The sequence below is a fragment of the Orycteropus afer genome, unplaced genomic scaffold (assembly GCF_000298275.1).
Source record: "Orycteropus afer afer isolate SDZICR_OR568_19922 unplaced genomic scaffold, OryAfe1.0 scaffold00032, whole genome shotgun sequence".
In the NCBI taxonomy this organism is placed as follows: Eukaryota; Metazoa; Chordata; class Mammalia; order Tubulidentata; family Orycteropodidae; genus Orycteropus; species Orycteropus afer.
The window spans coordinates 5779771-5800337 of NW_006921619.1; the positions used below are offsets into that span (position 1 = coordinate 5779771).

General features: G+C 39.1%; 1 protein-coding gene across 1 annotated transcript in view; it reads left to right on the forward strand.

The window, feature by feature from the left end:
- YEATS2 (YEATS domain containing 2) overlaps positions 1 to 20567 on the forward strand; it is a 163253-nt gene that overhangs the window by 85816 nt on the left and 56870 nt on the right. The window contains exons 15-18 of the mRNA XM_007935911.2: positions 9902 to 10160; positions 13551 to 13712; positions 15861 to 16018; positions 17495 to 17653. Of these exons, the coding sequence (XP_007934102.1) occupies positions 9902 to 10160; positions 13551 to 13712; positions 15861 to 16018; positions 17495 to 17653 (738 nt within the window). The remainder of the gene's footprint in view (positions 1 to 9901; positions 10161 to 13550; positions 13713 to 15860; positions 16019 to 17494; positions 17654 to 20567) is intronic.

Sequence of the window (20567 nt, forward strand, 5' to 3'; positions counted from 1 at the left end):
GTGCTTAGAGAGTCCTGCTAAGGATTTTTGCTCATGGAATGCCAGATTTCTTTTTGCTCCTCAGTCTTCAGAAAAAAGGGTCTCTGGGTAGAAGAGTGAGTTTGTGAGTGGGAACTACTTAGTGCGTAAGTTCTGTTAATGAAGCCTGCCCTCTTGTGGCAGACTGTGATACCATGTTTTTCAGGCTCTTGGAGATTGTGTCGTATCCTGGAAATTTTGAAGCAGCAGGATATGAGAATAGAGGTTGGCATAATGAGGGAACAGCAAACCAGTTGCATGGAATTTTTCTTTTTTTGTTGTTGTGACTTGAGTGAAAGTTTACACAGTGAATTTGCTTTCCCTTAAACAGTTTATACACATTTTCCTTTCTGACTGATTGCAATCTTGCAAAAAGGGCATGGTGACAGCATACCTTCTCTAATTTCACAAGGGGGAGAGAGAATCACTGCCAGCAGCCCTAGGCTTATTCCTGTGAGGCCAGACATGCTGTCACCCTCCAGCCTTTGTATTGATTCTGATACCAACCATCCTTCCCATGGCACTCTGCTTCTTTGTTGGGTGAAGTAAGTTGCAGTGGCCACACAGAACTCAAATACAGTACTGACGATTATTAGGTAAACAATATGTTAATAATTCAGGTTCAGGAATACTCAGCATACAGTTCTTCAATCTGGATACCCTCCCCTCGGCCATGACTGCAGGCATGCTTCTCTTTGGTCCTCGATCCCTTGGCCTCTTGGCCTGGTCTCTGCCCTACTCAGGCAACTGTTACAAAGCTTTTTTAGCTCTGCTAATAAGTGCACCTCTCCTACCCAAAGGCACTCAGCTTTTTCGCTCTGTGGACTGGTAAGCCCACTGCACTGTCTCATATTGGTCTTGGTTCTGCTGTTGCTGTCTCTGCCATCTTCTCAGTGCAGGCATCTTGGTTTTGAGGACGGGCTCTACTCCAGGCTGTTCTTTTTGATAGTAGTGACATTCCCCAACCCCCTTTAAAAAAAAAAAAAAACAGCACTGTCATCAAGTGGGTTCCAACTCATAGTGAGCCCCATTGGGTTTCTGAGGCAATAAATCTTTATGGAAATAGATTGCCCCATCTTCCTTCTGCAGAGCACCTGGTGGATTTTGAACTGCCAATCTTCTGGTTAGCATGGTTTAAAATCAAAAAGAATGTGTGTCAGGGTTATACCCTTTTACTATACTTATCAATCTGTATGCTGAGTCAGATGCCTTAGGCACTGTGCCACCAGGGCTTCTGCTTTAGGAGGGCTCATTTTAGTTTGTCATTAGTTGAATGACAATACTAATCAGCCCATTAGGTTTCTATGTATATTTGCACAGTCCCACCCTCACAAGGGTACCATATACCTTATTTACATTATTAGCAAGCTGTCCAATCCTCTTGGTGGGCCACAAGAACCTTACATTTTGCATGATTCCACCCAGCCATCTGGCAGCAGTCACAAAGGCCATGGCTAGATGAGCCATACTAAGTAATTCATGACACCACAAATCCCCACAATGGAATGGTTTTCTTCCCATTTCCTCTTTGTGGTTACCTTTTCCTCGTGTCCTTCCTTCTTACACATTCCTGCCATCTGAGCTTTCTCCCTGAGCAAATACTGCCTTTTTTTATCACCAATGGTTGATTGTTCTAAGGAGTAAACCTACTTGGTGTAAACCCTTCTGATCTCCCTTGGTTGATTGATCTAAGGAGTGTACCTACCTAGTGTAAATTGTTCACCTCTTAAGGCTGTCTATTGTTTGGCTGGAAGTTAAGCCAGTGAAATGAATTCAGTTGCAGGCCTGAAGGATAACTAGGGCCATAGTCTTTTTTTTTCCCCTTTATTTTTATTTTTATTGTGATTTGAGTAAAAGTTTACAAAGCAGATTTACTTTCATACAGCAGCTCACATACACTTTGTCCATTGACATTGACTGCAGTTTCCCACAATGAAACAGCTCCCCTCTCACTTCCTCCCCATCGTTACTCTTCTCTGTGTCCTTCCCTCCCATGTACTCCTGCCCCCTGAGCTATCTCCCTGTGAATATACGGTAGGGCCATAGTCTTGGAGGTTTTACCAGTCTCTGTCAGACCAATAAACTTGGTCTCTTTTATGACTAAGTTTTGTTCCACATTTTTCACCCACTCTATCCAGGATCTCCAATTCTTATCCCTTTCTAAGTGGTTGTCAACAGTAAGCATGCTCCATCTAGTTCTAGATCTCCTGATCATATAGGCTGAGGTTCTCATGGTTTACTAGTCCATTTACTAGTTCATTAGTTCACTCTTCTTTGCTCCAGACTAGGGGAGGCCAGTTGTATATTAGATGGCTGCTTGCAAGCTTTTAAGACCGCATTTGCTATTCACCAAGGTAGGATATAGAACAATGTTTTTGTGTAGTATATTATGCCAGTTGAGCTTGATGTCCACTCTGACTGTGGTCCCAAGCCTGTGGGCCCAGAAACTCACTTCCTTAAGGTATTTGGCTATGGCTAAGAATTTATCATAACTTTGTCCCGTTTGCTCTGTTATTTATGTGGACAATCATACGGCACATACAAATACATATGTAGAACTGTCATCTTTCTAATCTATATGCAGTCGTGGTTATATTCATGTTTGCCTACCGATCCCTGATAGTTTTGCCTGTTGACCTATGTATCCACCTGTAGATTAGTGTTTATTATTACTGATAATGTTGTATTGTGTATGTAAAAGTATTTACTTTGTTGTCTTTACCTCTTGTGCACTTCTCCGTGTCATCCTTTTCCTTAGTGTTATTGTGCTGGTCACTCTCTTAGTGTATTGCCTTTCCCATTACCCAAATCAGTACGTGTCTTTTATGTAGCTAGCACTTTTCCCTCCCCTCCTTTCCCATTCCTGGTAACTAACAAAGAAAATTTCCTTCCCTATGTAAGCCTTTCCTTGAGTTTTTATAGTAATGGACTCATACAGTATTTGTCCTTCTGTGATTGACTTATTTCACTCAGCATATTGTCCTCCAAGCTCATCCATGTTATAAGGTGACTTGTGGATTCTTCATTATTCTTTAATGTTGTATAGTATTCCATTGTTTGTATGTATCATAGTTTGGTTATCCATTCATCCATTGATGGTTATTTCTGTCGCTTTGCTATTGTGAATAGTGTTGCAATGAACACGGGTGTGCATATGTCTGTCTATTCGTGTTCTGGCTCTCACCTCTTTAGTATATGTTCCTAGTAATGGGATTGCTGGATCAAATGGTATTTCTGTTTCCAAATTTTTAAAGAAGTGCTATACCATTTTCCACAGTGGTCATACCATTTTACAGTTCCACCAACAGTGTATGAGAGTTTCAATCTCTCTACACCCTTGCCAGCATTTGTTATTTTCTATTTTGTTGAACTTTGCTATTACTGCTGGTGTGAGATGATACCTCATTTTGATTTGCATCTAATGGCTAATGATGCAAGCATTTCTTGTTTCTTGGCTGCCTGCTTCAATGATTTCTTTTAGAAGGATCAGCAAAAAGTTGGTTCCAGTGGGGTGGAGGTTAAAGATGTCCCAAGTGTCTACCTTTTCCATACTGCTGTGCCACTCCATCGTCTCTGACATCAAGTCCTCCTCCCCCCCTCAGTACTCTCCTGCCTTTCTCAGGGTTCCATATTTCACTGGAACGACTCACAGAACTCAACAAACTCTTAAGGAAACGGCTCACATGGTTCTGGTAGAGGCTGGGAGGCTGGCAAGTCCCAAGTCTGTAGGTAGGTCTGGAGGATTTCCCTAACTCGTGGTTGCAGGGGCAGGCAGGTCAAATGACCACCTGCTGTTTCAAGTCCAGGGATGAGATGATGACAAACCAGATGTAGGACAGGAGCAAGAGAGAGAACTTTCCTAGAACATTCACATATATAACTTCCTCCAGGAAGCTATGCGTGATGACTTGAGTCACACCCTCCAGCAAGGCAGGACTCAAGATACATCATACCCTAAACAGGTATAGAGAGTAGAATTTATAGAACGTCACAAAATGGAGGACAGTGGTTGGAAGGACCACACCAAGCAATTCACTGCACTGCCCACCACTCCTTGGCTCTTCTAGCCATTAGCCCTTCCACACTTGAAGGATTAATTTGCCCCTCCCAATCATTTTACCAGTCCCAGAGTCATTAACAGTTAGTCCTTCAATAGGGCAAAGAGTCCTAAGGGTGAGATTACTCAGGTAGCAGCCGTTCAGGTCTGCTGCAGGTGTCCATCTGATCTGATCAGGTACTCCAAAAGTTTGTCTCATCATCATCCTCTCTGGCCTCTGATAAAATTTGACTGAGAGAAGATTATTCCCTAGTTTGGAGTCTCTCTTTAGGTATCAGCATAATATTAGATTTCCCCCACTACATAACCCATTTATTCATTCCTTTCCCTTCAGCTGTTTGTTTCCTTCCTTCCACCTGTCATTTATTTTTACCCAAACTTTCCCACCTTGGGAGGGGACATCAGGTTGAATTTCTGTGCTAGTCTGGATTGATGGCAACGAGACCAGTCTAGCAAGTACTTCCCCCTTAGTCCACTCCCATATATGTTGAGTAGGGTTACACAGGTACAACACTAGTGGGCTATCTCGACCACTGGGCAAGATGGGAGTATTCACTGTCAACCCCAATTTTGCCAGATGTGGAAAGGTACAGTCCATCCCATAATGCCATGAGGAATTCTGGCATACACATTTAGGATATAGTTACTGTCTCTTGCTTAGGGATCACCCCTGCCTCTGGCATCTGCACCTGCATCCCAGGTCCTGGGACCACAGCTTCTGGTAGAAAGAAAGCAGTGTCAGGTAATGTGGGGAAGAATTGTGCAATGGCATCAGCATCCTTCTCCATCCCCTCTTCTCCAGATCCCCCAGGAAAAACTTAGGAATCTGTCCAGTGATGATCCTCCCTTTACCCTCCTGATATTGAGTGTGAGGATACACACTCGTGAAGGCATGTGAGCCAGTCCTTCATGCCTTTATCTCCCCCCATTTTAGATAAAAAATGTTTCAATTGTCCATTCCAATTCTCTATCAGATCATTACTTTGAGTATGGTATGCCCACTTAATATGATGTTTCTTGGCCCATTGCTGCAGCTGTTGGGCTATAAAGTGTGTTCCTTGGTCTGAGGAAATATAACTTGCTGGCCTAAATTGGTACAGTATCTTTTGTTCCAGTCCTTTGCTGGTGTTTTTGGCATTTGCATCTGTCACAGGATAAGCAAAGTCCAGTCTAGAGTAAGTATGTATTCCTGTGAGGAGGACCCATTTGTAGCCACCTGGAGCCACAGACATAATTGGTGAAGTGTCTGTTCATATCTTCTGCCCAGTTTTGAATTGTGTGTTTTGCCTTTTTGATGTTTAGGTGTTGGAGTTTTCTGTACATTTTAGAAATAAGTTCCTTTTCATATATGTTGTTGCTGAATATTTTTTCCAATCTGGAGCTTCAGTTTTTACTCTTTTGGAGAAATCTTTTGATGTACCCAAGAGTTTACTTTTCAGAAGATACAATCATCTAGTTTATGTTCTACTGTTTATATTTTTAGTTATGTTTGATAGTCTGTTTATGTCATATATTGTTGTTGTTGTTAAGTGCCATCGAGTCGTTTCCGACTCATAGCGACCCCATGCACAGCAGAACATCATATATTAGGGCCCTTAATTTGCCCATATTTTTTCTTTGATGAATTTTATAGTTTTAGGTTTTACATTTAAGTCTTTGATCCATCTTAAGTTTATTTTTGTGTTTGGTTTGAGGTATGGATCATGTATCATTTTTCTGCAAATGTATATCCAGTTTGCTAGTACTGTTTGTTAAAGAGACTGTCTCTTCCCCACTTAGTAGGTTTTGGCCCTTTGTCAAAGATCAGCTGTCCATAGGTGGATGGATCTATTTCTGAGTTCTGAGTTCTGTTCCACTGGTCTACATGTCTGTCCTACCAATACCAAGCTGTTTTGACAATAGTGGCTCTATGGCAGGTTTTGAGATTGAGGATTGTGAGACTTCCTACTTTGTTCTTTTTCTTCAGTACTGCTTTGTTTATCTGAGATTTCTTTCCTTTCCATATAAAATGAGTGATTTTTTTAATCCCTGTCCTTGCAGAATGCTGATAGAATCTGGATTAGGATTGCACTGAATGGTATTGTTTTCCTTATTTCCTTTTTCAGAGATCTCTGTTGATGTAGAGGAATCCAGCTGACTTTTACATTCTGATCTTGTATCCTGCCACTATGATGAATCTTTCAATTAGTTCCAGTAGTTTTCTTGTTGAGTCTCTGGGATTTTCTGTGTATAGGATCATACCGTCTGCAAACAAGAATCATTGTACCTTCTTCTTTAGCAATTTAGATGTCTTTTCTTTCCTTATTGCCTGACTAGGGCTTACAATACAATGTTGAATAGAAGTGGTAATAAAGGGCATCCTTGTCTGATTCCCATTTGTAAGGGGGGATGCTTTTAGTTACCACTGACAATAATGTTGGCTGTTGGTTTTGCATGTATGCCCTTTATTATGATGAGGAATTTCCCTTCTATTCCTATTTTGCTGAGAGATTTTATCAGGAATGGCTGTTGGTTTTTATCATATGTCTTTTCTGCATCGATTGGTAGAATCATATGGCTCTTTTCCTTTATTTTACTTATATGATGGATTATGTTGATTGTTTTTCTAATGTTGAATATCTTTGCATACCTGGTATGAACCCATTTGGTCATTGTGTATTATTTTATTGATTGGAGTCTGTTGGCTAGGATTTTATTGGGAATTTTTGCATTTATATTCATGAGGGATACTAGTCTATAATTTTCCTTTTTAGTGGTATGTTTGCCTGGTTTTGGTAGTAGGGTTATATTTGCTTCATAAAATGAATATGAGAGAATTCCATCCTTTTCCGTGTTTTGAAACAGTTTGAGTAGGATTGATTTCAGCTGTTCCTGAATGTTTGGTAGAATTCTCCACTAAACTGTCTGGGCCAGGACTTTGTTGGTAATTTTTTCATAACTTGTTCAGTTTCTTACTATGTAATGGGTCTGTTCAAATTTTCTACCCCAGTTTGTGTTAGTTTAGGTAAGTAGTGTGTTTCTAGAAATCAGTCCATTTCTTCCAGGTTTTCAAATTTGTTGGGGTACAATTCTTCATAGTATCCTAATGTTACCCTTTTTATTTCGGTTGGTACTGTTGTGATATCACCCATTTCATTTCTTATACATATTATGTGTGCATCTTCTGCTTTTTTCCTTTGTTAAATTTACCAGAAGATTTTATTAATCTTCTCAAAGAACCAACTTCCAGCCTTGAGCGGGAATATCACACCTTTCTGATCATCAGCCACTAGTGTGGTTTTCCGTGTAGTCCTCAGAGAGTGGAGCCTATTATCAAGTTGTTGCCTGGATCAGAATGCCACTTGAGAATATTCAAAATAGCTGCATCATCAGGCCAGCTGACAGTCCACAGCTCTATTTGTCTCTTTTATTATCTGTTTTCATCAGTTTCTTCTATTTGTTGGTATTTAACCCACTTCTTTATCTTTCCTTTTGAAGCTCAGGGTTCCAGGGTTATCTTCTGGGTCTTTTTCAGTTGTTTTCTTATTTCTTTGTTGTAAAGTATCTACATTATTATCTGCCTGTTCTGCCATCTTGCCAGAAGTCCATTTACATGGACTTTTGGGGAAGAAATTTAAGTATGTCCATGGTTTATAGATGAGGAAGCTAAAACTCAAAGGATGCTAAATAACTTACTGAATTACTAATTGGTAGAGATAAACTGGGAGCCAGGTCTGACTGCTTACAAAAATCTATGCTCATCTTCTCTGTCACACTGTGGTTTTGTAACAGTAGTTGTTGTCATTTCCAACTCATGATGATCCCTTTTTCTTTTACATTCTCCATGTTACCTAGACACAGGTAAAGTATATTCACATTCTTTGAAAAATTATGTATGATTTAGCAGTTATTCAAATTTAAAAATCCTATTTATTTGTTGTATATGGCTTATCCTTTTATTCCACCTAATTTATTCTTTCTTAACTTAGAAAAATTATGAACTTACAGGAATATATGTTGTTGTTGTTAGGTGCCATCGAGGAATATATAGAGAATGATAAAATCAATAGCCATCTACCCTCCATCCTTAATTTATAAATGTTAATCTTTGCTTCATATCTTTTTTCTCCAAATAAAACATGACTGAAAAAGTTGAGGTCTCCTTTGTTCTTCCCAGAAGAAAAACTGTCAGGAATTTGATATGTAGCTTTCTAGTCCAATTTTTACTACATAAATAGCACATAGTATGTCTGTGTGTTTTGAAGTTTACATAAAAGATATTTATACTTATTTTTCTGTTTTTTTCTTTCTTAATTATGTGTTTTCAAAGTCAGTTTGTACTGAGATATATGTAATTGTAGTTTATTCATCTCAACAAATGTATGATATCCCATTTTCTGTATATACCACAGTTTAACCATTTCTCTATCTGTAGGCATTAAGATTATTAACATTTTTTATAAATGTAGATAATACTACCTTGGAAATTCTTGTATATGTTTCTGATTTTCTCTACGATATAGTCCTCGAAGCAGAATTGATACAACATGGGGTTTGTGAGTTTTCAATTTCCATAGATATGTCAGTGACTCTGTAGAGTGGCTGTGCAAATTGACTTTCTTATTAACAGTGAACAAGAGGTCCTGATTCCTCACATCCTCTAGCCAGTTATTGTTATTACTAAACTCCTCTTCCCCTCAAATTGGATAGATGAAAAATATTTCCTCCTGTATTTTTTCTGCCTTTAAAAGCAACAGTTTTGCATTTCTTACAACCTCATAAAAGTCTTCAGTAGTTTCTGGTGAGAAGGTTTTTTTTGTTGTTGTGTTTTTTAATGAAACAGAGGTGGGTAGTGGGGAAAACACACCCTTATTTACTATATAATTAAATCATGTTTTCTAATTCAACATTCCATTATTTCCTTTGGTTTAAAAGAACATAGTATTTTTTTACTTGAAAGAGTTCACTTGACAGTACTTCAGAACCAGATAGTTTTAACTTTCATAATTTGGGTACTAGGGCCTTGAATTTTTTTCCATTAAATATTCTCACTTAAATCTTTTTATTTTTAACCAAATGTCTGCCTTCAAGGGGAGGAGAGATTGGAAGGAGACACAACTTTTCTTAAAAACTCAGTTGGAAGAAGTCACATGGTATACCGTATAACAAATGAAATGAATTGTAAGGAGTTCTAGAGTGAAAAGAAGAAATGATTATTTCATTTGGAGTAATATGGAAGGGATTACTCGAGGTGATACTGAAAAGTGTGTAATGAAGTTGCATAAAAATTTATAGAATGTTTACTATACAGTTTGTCATGATGATATGAAATTTAAAATTATCTAAATGTCTAATAGTGAAATGTTTACATAGATTATGGTGTGTCTGTTCTAATATATTATTACTTGATTATCTAAAAATGTTTCTGAAAAATAATAGCATTGAAAAATGCTTTAGCATGCTAAATAAAAAGTAATATAAAATTATATAGTATGATCCCAATTCTTGTTTTAAAATGTATATTAAAATAACTGGAAGTAAATACATTAAAAATGTTGAGATTATTTTTAGACCACTGGTATTTTTTTATATATTTCTGTATTTTCCAAAATATATTATTACTTCATAGTCAATGTAAGATTAAAAAACTCTGGGGTAAATCTTTATTTAGATTTAGTACCTAGAATGTAAAGAATATTGCTGTTACAGGTAGCATTCTATAAATTAGACTCTATGTGTATACTTCGTCTTTCATTTTGTGCTTTGCTCAAACAGAGTGACTGTTCTTTCTAAAAGTACTCAGTAGACTATGTTAAGAAGCCATAGTGGACTCTCTGTTTTGAACAGGTTGTTGGGGTGCCAGTTGGGACAACTTTACCTTCAACAGTGAAACAGGCTGTGGCCATCAGTGGAGGCCAAATCCTTGTAGCCAAGGCCAGCTCTTCTGTCGCCAAAGCAGTTGGTCCAAAGCAAGTTATGACCCAAGGAGTTGCTAAAGCAATCGTCAGTGGAGGTGGAGGAACCATTGTTGCTCAGCCAGTGCAAACTTTAACCAAGGCTCAGGTCACTGCTGCTGGCCCTCAGAAGAGTGGATCCCAGGGTTCAGGTAACTGGTACTAATTGAGAGCCCTTTCAGCAGCCGTCTCATCCAGAATTTCCTTTGCTGGTGATTTTATTTGCCATTTGATTCTGCTGGGAAAGCCTAGTAGGTTGATGTTACAGGAGTATATAAGAAAGTTTATGTTACTCCTTTTCATGTAACATTTACGTAGTAATTTGTAAGTAGAGCAGATACTTGCTTTAATAGAGAGTATTTCTTAATACTGTTTTCAGGTCTGAAGAATAATTCTCATTTCTTCTTATCCCCGTTTTGGGTTATACTTCAGACTTAGAAGCATTTTGAGGTACCTGATAATGCGTTCTCTACAAAACAGCAGTTTGAACACCTTGACTGTATCTTAGTTGCTGATGCGTTGTCACTGTGAGGAAAAAGGCACCTAACACATTAGATATTTAACTTACTTTGGAAGGTCTTGGTGAAGCTGAAGAATTGTTGCAGTAGAGGATGCATGCACTCATTAGTTGGAAGGATAGAAGGTAGTAGATGTCCAAAATAAAGATTTGAGAGGTGATGACAAATTGCTGTTGATGACAGTTTAGGTTGTGACGTTGAGGATGAGTGCTTGAGACAGATTGAAGAAGATCTTTGGAGCTTAGAAGATGAAGCAGCCAAAAAGCCACAGAATAAAATGGGTCATTTACAGGGTTGTCATTGAGGATGACAGTCTTTAGTGTAGAGAACAATACACCCACTCCTCACTTACCTACGTGGCTAGGTTCCAAAGAAGAGGTGTTTATGTGAAAATTAGCGTTATGTGAAAATGAAAGGTTTTTCTTTTTTGTTTTTGTTTTGTTTTCAGACCATCCATTTGTTTAATTTTCAAAAATTTTTTAAAGAAAATATGATCATAGAGGAGCCCTGTATTGTAGTGGTTAAGCCATTTAGCTGTTAACCAAAAGGTCAGTTTGAACTCACCAGCTGCTCTTCAGAAGAAAGGCAAAGCAGTCTGCTTCTGAGAAAGATTTATACCCTTGGGAATTCTATGGGGCAGTTCTGCTCTGTCCTATAGGATCACTGAGTCGGGATCGACTCAGTAGCAGTGGGTATGATCATAGAAATAATAACAGCTAAGATTTGTTGATGTGCTTATCACTGTGATGAATCCAGTTATGGATTATTCCTCTGTGGAGGACGCTTGCAGGAGACAAAGCAGGATGAAGACGGGCTGTGTGACTAGAGGGCTCACGACTTAACTTCATCTTCTTCCTGTACTGGATCAGAGCTTCCTTCAAGGAGCCACTTCTGGGGCTCTATTCCCACCCCTGCAAGCCTTGTGTTCACCATCCTGGAGCCTGCTCTGCCCTCCAGACCTGGCGAATCACTGAGCCTCGAGACTTATTGTGAGGGCTCTGGGAGCCTGGCTGCGCACACAGCTCCACTGAGACATAGGTTTCAGGCCCAGTTAAGGTCATTCTGGGATGTCATTAAACTCAGATGTATTTCTTTCAGACACCCTCTTGGATACCATTTTTTCCTCTCTTCCCAACCCACAGCAGTTTTGAACTGCTGAGTCAGGCCACATAAGAGCTAGGAACCCAGGACAGGTACCCATTGGCTTGATGCTGCCTGCACATTCACGTGGATCCTAGTCCAGCTAGCTATGGGGCCCTTGCAAGCAGGAGGGAGCAAAGGATGCAGGGCTTAGCTTCCCAGAAGTCACCTGGGAACCCTCCTCAAGAGATGGGACACTCTGCAGCTATTGCCACGATGCCCATTGCTTCATTAATACACAAAATAGATAGTAGATTATTTACTGTTGTAAATTAAATGTCTGATAAGAGATGGTGAGTAAGTAGGTATAACTTGAGTAGGAAGTCACTCTAGCAAATGAGAGGAGTTCAGTGAATGAAAGCAAACAGGAGAGGGATAAGCTGGTGGAACCAGGCATAAAGGAGCCTGTGGTTTTACCATGAGAGAGGGACGGTAATGATCTGAAAGCCAGACTGGAGAGCAGGGAAAAAAAAAAACAAAACACCGGTATCTCTGGCACTGGAAGGGTCGGTGGTTCAAACCTACCAGCCACTCCACAGAAGGAACACAAGGCAAACTACTTCCCTAAATATTTACAGCCTCGGAAACCCAATGGGGATCACTGTGAGTAGGAAACGACTTGATAGCATTGAGTTTGGTATTTTTTTGGTTTTCTCCCAGTCTTGGCCCTCAGATAGTAAGGTATGCGCATGTAAGATTAAAAAGAAAAAAATAAAAGCCAGCCTCTAACCAGGATGTCCTTGGGGAGTAGAGTATTTAGAGGACTGATAGATTTAAGTACAACAAGAAGAGATAATGTTCAGAAAGTTTGGGATTATAGAGGAATAAAATCACAGCAGGAATTCCATGGTGAGAGAGTTTGGGTGGGAGAGGAGGTTGGGGAGATGAGATCAGGACAGGGAGTAGTATGGAGATGGGAAGGTGAATGACCAGAGAGGTTTGTGCTTTTGGCAATGGCTGAGGTAGTAGACAGTGATGTAAGTAAAAATTAGTTCTGGGAGAGGGGTGGCACTCAGTTGTAGTTCTGTACTCCCTAACATTTGGGGGCAGCTTCCCGAGACTTTACAGTTACAGTGAGGAGAGTGACCATCCAGCAGAGGCTGCAGGAAGTGTTGAAAGGCCTTTCCTGTGGCTGACTGGTGTGGCTTCATTTCAGGGAGAATTTCATTTAAAGTAACTTCCTTAGTGATACTGCCTCGGAAACCCAAGGAGGGGTTGTTATGAGCCAGGTCCAATTTGACAGCACACAACAACGCAGAGAATTTGATATTTAAGTCTTTCTTAAGACTCGTGTTTGGAAGTTTTACAGCCATGTACATAGATAAGTAAATTCTAAGGGAATGATAGAAAGCTCTTTGACCTGGATGAAATTTTTAAAAGTTTAATTATAGCCAGTTGTTGACTATAGCATTTCTTAGTTCCTGGAAAGTGAAGGAGGCCAAAAGACTCATTTATTACTAGAAAATGACTAAAGATGCTTTAGGAAATGGGGTGTGTGTGTGTATTTGTTCCTAGAGAGGGTGATTGTTTCATTGATTGTGTGAACCCCAGTAATTTTGAGAATGAAGACTACTCATTATCAATAATTACAGTGGGACATACGTATAAACTGGAATTGTTAACCCTATTTATATAAAGATATAAATTAGTTTGTGGTAATTTCTTAGCCTGTAAATTATATTTTAATTTAGCAAGATATTTAAGAATATCAACCTTTGAAGTATTGTGTATGTGAGAAACTCAAACCATAGAGTTTACTATTTGTTAGTGTGTGTTTTATTAAGTGTTGTTGTTTCTGTATTTTAATTTAGAGAGAGTATTGCCCTTTGTTCCCGTTTATTTTATAATTTTCCTTTTTTTTCTCTCTCTCCTTTACCATTTTAGTGATGGCAACATTGCAGCTACCAGCCACTAATTTGGCTAACTTGGCAAATTTGCCTCCTGGCACCAAACTATATCTTACCACAAACAGCAAGAACCCTTCAGGAAAAGGAAAACTGCTACTGATCCCTCAAGGAGCCATCCTGCGAGCTACCAACAATGCTAGTTAGTCCATCATTAAGTCATTTGATTCTTGGGTATCTGGGTATGTTCATCTCATCCACCTGAGGGGTAGTTATTAACCTGTGTCAGAAAGCATATCCGTAGCTCTATACAGTGGTAAAGGAGCTCTGGTGGTACGGTGGTTCAAGCATTTGACTGCTAACCAGAATGTTGGTGGTTTGAACCCACCTAGCTGCTTTGCAGGATAAAGATGAGGCATTTTGCTTCCATAAAGATTTACAGCCTTGGAAACCCTATGGGGCAATTCTCCTCTGTCCTATAGGAGTGCTATGAGTCAGAATCAACTCGATGGCCATGAGTTTTGCTTATTTTGCTTCAGTAGTGTAATGATAGCATTTTCCAACAATGGGTTTAAAATATACACATGATTTAACTAAAAGTAGATTAAAATAATCAGTTTTAGGAGGTGACATTGTTTTGGGTCCCCATATTCAGAGTTTGGGGTCAGGAATAAATCGCACCTAAGAAGATGCTATTGAGTCTGTGTTAGGAGAAAGCTGCTTGCATGAGCTGTGAATGGAAAGTTCTTCCTTTCAGTGGGGTGTTATCTGAAAGCTGTCTAGTTTCCAGAAGCTGGACGTCTATTTTCATTTTAGTGGGGTTGAGAATAAGAATAGAATCAAATGTCTACTGGCATTATTTAGATGTACTCTGTTTGTTAGAATTAGAGATGGAAAGAGAAATACAAATTCAGCCTTTTGTATATGACTCTTCTTAAAGGCCCATGGAAACTAGGAAATTTACTTAGACCTGCGTCAGCTTTTGCTTTGGCTTATATAGAAAAACAATTTCAAGTGATGTTGAAAGGGTAAGAGGAAGTATATTCTGCTCTGAATCAGAAGTCAAATTGGTACAGCAATTAAGAACATTAGAATTTAGCTACCCTTTCCCAAATACTGTAAGAAGTTCTGATGGTGTAGTGGTTAAGGCATTTGGCTGCTAATCAGAAGATCTCTGGTTTAAATCCACCATCCACTCTGCAGAAGAAAGAGGGGGCAGTCTGCTTTCGTAAAGATTTACAGCCTTGGAAACCCAATAGGGGATCACGATGAGTCAGAATTGACTTCATGGCAGTGAGTTTGAGTTTTCCCAAACGCTGTGTTTAAGTTAATCACCATTTTACTGACTTTAGTGGGTGATTTCTAGTCTCATACCCTGGTATTTCTTTCTTGGTTCTTAAGCAGTGGTGTATCAAAAAGTTAGATATCTAAGAAAAAAGCAATTTCAGTATTCCCAGATTTCATCCAGAATGAACTCTGGTGGCATAGTGCCTAAGGCATTTGACTGCTAACCAGAAGTTTGGTGGTTCAAACCCACCAGCCACTCCACAGAAGGAAGACTGGGCAATCTACTTCTGTAAAGATTTTTACTGCCTTGGAAACCTGTAAGGGGTCACTATGAGTCAGAATCAACTTGGTTTGGTTTTGGAAATTCATCCAAAGAGTGACTTAGATTTTTGTAAAACCCTTAGGGTCAAAATAAACCATTGGGAAGTAATCTGCTCCTATAGAATCACTAGAATTAAGATGAGGAAGGAAGTTGAACTTTACTACTTACTGAATGAGTATTTTTATTCCAGGTAGTTTATATCCATTATCTCACTAGAAGGAAAGAAAAGAAGATCCAAAGTCTTTAGAGTGGAGTTAGAAAAGCAGAAATGGATAGGGAGCTGGAGTCATCGTAAGCATAGAGAAAGTCTTCATGTTCCTTGGGGGGAAAGCAGAGAATAAATAGGACTGTAAAATGGACTAAATTCCCTCCGTTTTCTTGAAATTGAATTAAATGCCAAAAAAGTTGGAAAGCATCTGTATGAGCAAATTCAAGTGTTAATGAACTGAGTCTCATGAAGTTGCCACAACTAAAGCAACACTTGTAAAAGGTTAACTTCTTCTTTATACGCAGAGCTGAAATAGGTGTCATTCATTTGAAAGTAAATAGATTTCAGTCTCTAAATCCCAGACATTTTTACTCACTTTCACCACAGAATATATTACAGAAAAGTAGAGAAAAATGGGACAAGAGAGGCAACAGTGCTATAGAGGAGACCCCTCTCTGGGCCCATCTGTTTTTTGCTAAGCCTTTGCTTGATGCTTTTTAGGGTGATGGTACTGTCATTCTTTGCATTTATAGACCTCCAGTCTGGCTCAGCTGCTGCTGGTGGTGGAGGTGGTGGCAGCGCAGGAGGTGGTGGAGTAGGAGGAAGTGGAGGCACCCAGAGCACCACCGGCCCTGGGGGGATATCCCAGCACCTGACGTACACGTCTTACATCCTCAAGCAAACTCCCCAGGTCTGGTCATCTGTGACTGGTATCTTTGAAATCATTTAGCTCTTTAATTCTGCCTTTCATTATAAGGAGGAGCTCTGGTGGTGTAGTGCCTAAGGCATTTGACTCTTGTCCAAAAGGCTGGCGGCTCAAACCCACCAGACACTCCTCGGAAGGAAGATTGGGCAATCTGCTTCCGTAGTGATACCGCTTTGGAAACCCAAGGGGCGGGGGTCTGCTATGAGTCAGATCCAACTAGATGGCAGTGAGTTTGGTTTGATTTTTCATTATACTTTTACAGCTCTGGGGTCTGGGGTCAATATTAACATTTGCCACGTTGTTAGTGTTATTTTGGATTTGTTTTGCTTTGAGAGGTGACATTGAAACCGTGAAATTTCCAAATACAATTGTCCCTCAGTATCTGTGGGGGATTGGTTCCAGGACCCCTGTGGATACCAAAATCCACAGATGTTCCAAGTCCATTATATAAAACGTTGCATTATTTGCATATAATATATCACATCCTCCCATGTACTTCAGATCATCTCTAGGTTACTTGTAATACAATGTAAATGCTGTGTACATAGCACTTTATGCTCCCTTTGACCACTTAATTCCTTCCACATTCACACTTGCATTTCATTCCACACACATATACACAGCCCTCCCCCTGCAAATATTTTTGATAACTGATTGGTTGAATCTGCTGATTCAGGACCCATGGATATGGAAGGCCGACTGTAATAACTGATAACAGTTAGTGCTTGCTATGTGGTGGAAGTGTATAGTGCTAGGCACTCTATTATATTAGTCATCTCATTTAAGTTAACCCTGTCAATAACCACATCAGATATGTAATCTGTTCATTTTACCAAAGAGGAAATAGAAATTCAGAGGAGTTTAATAAGTAACATATCTAAGATATCCTTGTTAAACTAGTGGTAGATTTTGGATTTCAGCCCACATCTTTGTTACTCAAAAATGCTTTTGACTATGCTAATTGTCTCCCAAATCCACGAGATAGTAAACAGTATTATTATGCAGGTGAAAATGTGTCCCTAGGAGGGAGTAGCCAAAGTGACAGTATCAAGCTATGGTATTAAAAGTTAAGTTAGATTCAAGATTAGAAACAGATTTCTACCTTCTTCCCCTTGTCACTAACGTTTCTAATGAGGATAATGGAATTTTTGTTACAGAAATTATTGAGAAGGAGGAATAATTATCCATCTGATTGAATCAAACTTTGAAGACTTGAATTAGATTGCAAAACTTGTGTTTCCATTAGCCTGCTCTGAAGTACTGTGCAAAGTTTTAGAAAGCGTGTATAACTTTTTCTAGTGACATTTAGAGCAGAGCTATTCTTCTCAATTATTTTGACCAAGTTGCAGAATTGAAGGAGAGCACTATAGCTTGTAACATGGGACCTTGTGATTTAAAGGATGAGAGCAAGTCATTGGTGAACAAATTATTGCTTGGTTCTTTTTTTTTTTCCTAACTTAGGGTACATTTTTAGTTGGCCAGCCATCACCTCAGACATCTGGAAAACAGCTGACTGCTGGGTCAGTCGTCCAAGGAACGCTAGGCGTCAGCACATCTTCTGCACAAGGACAACAGACGTTAAAAGTCATCTCTGGACAAAAAACCACTTTATTTACACAGGTAAATACACACACCTTGGATATGTAGATTGTGGCATTTATTTGTTTACATCTTTGTAACTTACCTCTTTCCACAAAGAAATTAAAGACACAAGAAAATCAACAACAGATCTTGAGATTTGGGAAAATATAAGTAGAATGAGAAGATGAGTCCAGAGAGTTGTTTAGATATGCCAGTAGTAAGATCTTCACAGTTAATAAAATGTATCAATTTGTCACCTAAAGCAAATGAGAAACATGATCAGTCATAAAATTCACACTCTGAGAGGACAAAACAACATACTTCCTTAGAAGAAACAAAGATTTACTTAATACTTCTTTTCTAAAACTTTGGAGGGGACTGTATAGGAGACTATGATTAGTATAACAGGTGATTTCATTCAGTTCCCATACAGTAAGTTAATAGGTATGATGGGTGTATTTTTTATATCATTCTTTAGTATGAACCAAAGGAAGTTTTAACTGAGGGAGGGATACCATAATCACCTGTAGGAGGATCTGTAGTTGGATGTCAGAAACTTATCAAATGAGAAACAAAGTACAGAAGGGTATATACGGTATGATACCATTCATTGAAAATTAGTGATTTTCTGTGACTACTTATATGTGAGTCAGCAATTCTCAAAGCATGGTCCACAGACCCCTGAGATCCTTTCAGTGACTCTACAAAGCCAAAACTGTTTTCATAATAAAATGATACTTTGCCTTTTTCATTGTGTTGACATTTGCACTGATGGTATATGAGCAACCATGGGTTAAACTGCTACTACCTTCACATGCATGATGGCTGTGGCATCAAGCTTTATTAGTGATCGTTGTATTCTTCACTTTCACAGATTATGGATGGGTAAATGAAACATTCAAAGACAGACACAATTGACCAAACTTTTCAGAGAACTGGCTTTTGGGTTTGTTGGCTTTCTCTATTGTATTCCTGTTTACAAATTAATGGATTTCTTTAGCATTGAGTTCTTTGTACTTACTTTGACTTTAGTTTTTTTTTTTTCTCTAGTTTCTTACAGGGATTCAAACCAGTTCAGTCATGGCCAACACAGTGAAGTCAGAACAGACCCAAATTTGTAAGATACGGGCATACTAGAATAACCGGGATGGGGAAAATTCTAGGTCAAAGCACTGGAAAAGGACATTCAGAGGAGGTGTAGTGAATCCTTGTAGGAACCTGGTGTGGGAAACTACATTATTGCTAAAACTGTGGCATGTGGCACATGTTCAAAGCCATGACGTTAGCCACCATCTTGAACTGAGCACCACTCTTTCCCACTCTGCTGATCAAGAGATTTGGTTGCTATATAACACACACACTGCTCTTGTTTTCTAAGAGAGAGATTAAGTTTCTAGCAGGGTGTTGACTTGTAATGATTATTCTGGTACATCCAGGTTTTACAAATCTGGGTCCATTCTGGTTTCACTTCGTTGGCCCATGACTGAACCAGGAAGAACAAGTTTGAAGCCTTGGTTTCTTAAGATAGAAGTTCAGATCACTGAATTGAGACTGCTCTTCCTTTCACTGATGCTCTGAATGTACCTCTGTGCTCTTCTTTAGCAGTATCCACACAAAGTTTGATAATGTTTTCATTTCTTGAACTTCAGAGAATTTATCCATTTCCTTTAAGTAGTTGAATTTGTTGGTTAAATGTTGTTCACGTTCTAATTGTTAGTTGCCATCAAGTCAACTCTGACTCATAGTAACCTTACATATAACAGAACAGGATATTGCCCATTCCTGTACCATCTTCATAATTGTTGCTATGTTTGAGTCCATTTGTTTAACCAGTGTGTCAGTCTGTCTCACTAAGGACATCCCTTGCCTCCACTGACCCTTCACTTTAACAACCAGGATATCCTTTTGTAGCAGTTGATCTTTCCTGATTCTGTGTCCAAACTAAGCAGGCCACGGTCTCACCATCCTTGCTTCTAAGATGCGTTCGGTTTTTTTCTAACACTTGATTTGTTCATTCTTCCCGCAGTCCATGGTATATTCATTATTCTTTGCCAAAACCCCAATTTGAATGCATCAGTCCTTCTGTTTTCTTTTTCATTGTCCAACTTTCACATACACATGAGATGATTGGAAAGACATGGCTTGGGTCCAGATGTACCTAGTCATCGGAGTGCCATGATATTTTAGTCATGACATTTCTTTATTATCTTTTTATGTGTGTAGAATCTTTAGTGATGTCCTCTTTTTCATTCTCAGTTTTGGTAATTATGTGTCCTTTTTTTCTTGATTAAACTAGCTAAAGGTTTACTTATTTATCTTTTCAAATCACCAACATTAGTTTCCTTGAGTATGAATTTTCCTTTTCCAGATGTCCTCAGGTATTTCAAATAGACATATGGCCCCACACTTCATCTTAGATAGTTTTTAAATCCTAAGCTGACTTCTTCTTACCTGCTTGTGTTGCAGCCAGTGCAGTGATTCTACCCCCTGTTCTGCCACAGTTGAGACAGTTAACTGTTTCCCTCCTTGAAGGGGCTTACCTTCTTGAAGAATGCTGGTTACTTGGTTGCCTTGAGACTTCAGCTGTCTGGTGTGTTCAAGAAAATCATGATTTTATAATTTATCCAGCTTTTTCTTAGAGTGGGAGCAATATTCTTTGCAGCTTTCTACATCTTCTGTGGAAACAGAAATCCCTGACCAATGGGTTTTAATGTAACAGAGAAAGCTAAATTGATACAGGTTTAGATTATATGATCCATTGAAACCTAAAGAAACTTCTACTTTTTGAGTTTTGGTGTAGCATCAAAGAATAACAGCAGTATTTGAAAAAAAGCATTAAAGTACAGTCATTCCACAAAGAACAAATTAATCCAAAGGACTAATGGATCACGTGAGCCCCAGCCTCCAACCATGACTCTGAGACCAGAAGAACTAGATGGTGCTCACTTACCAT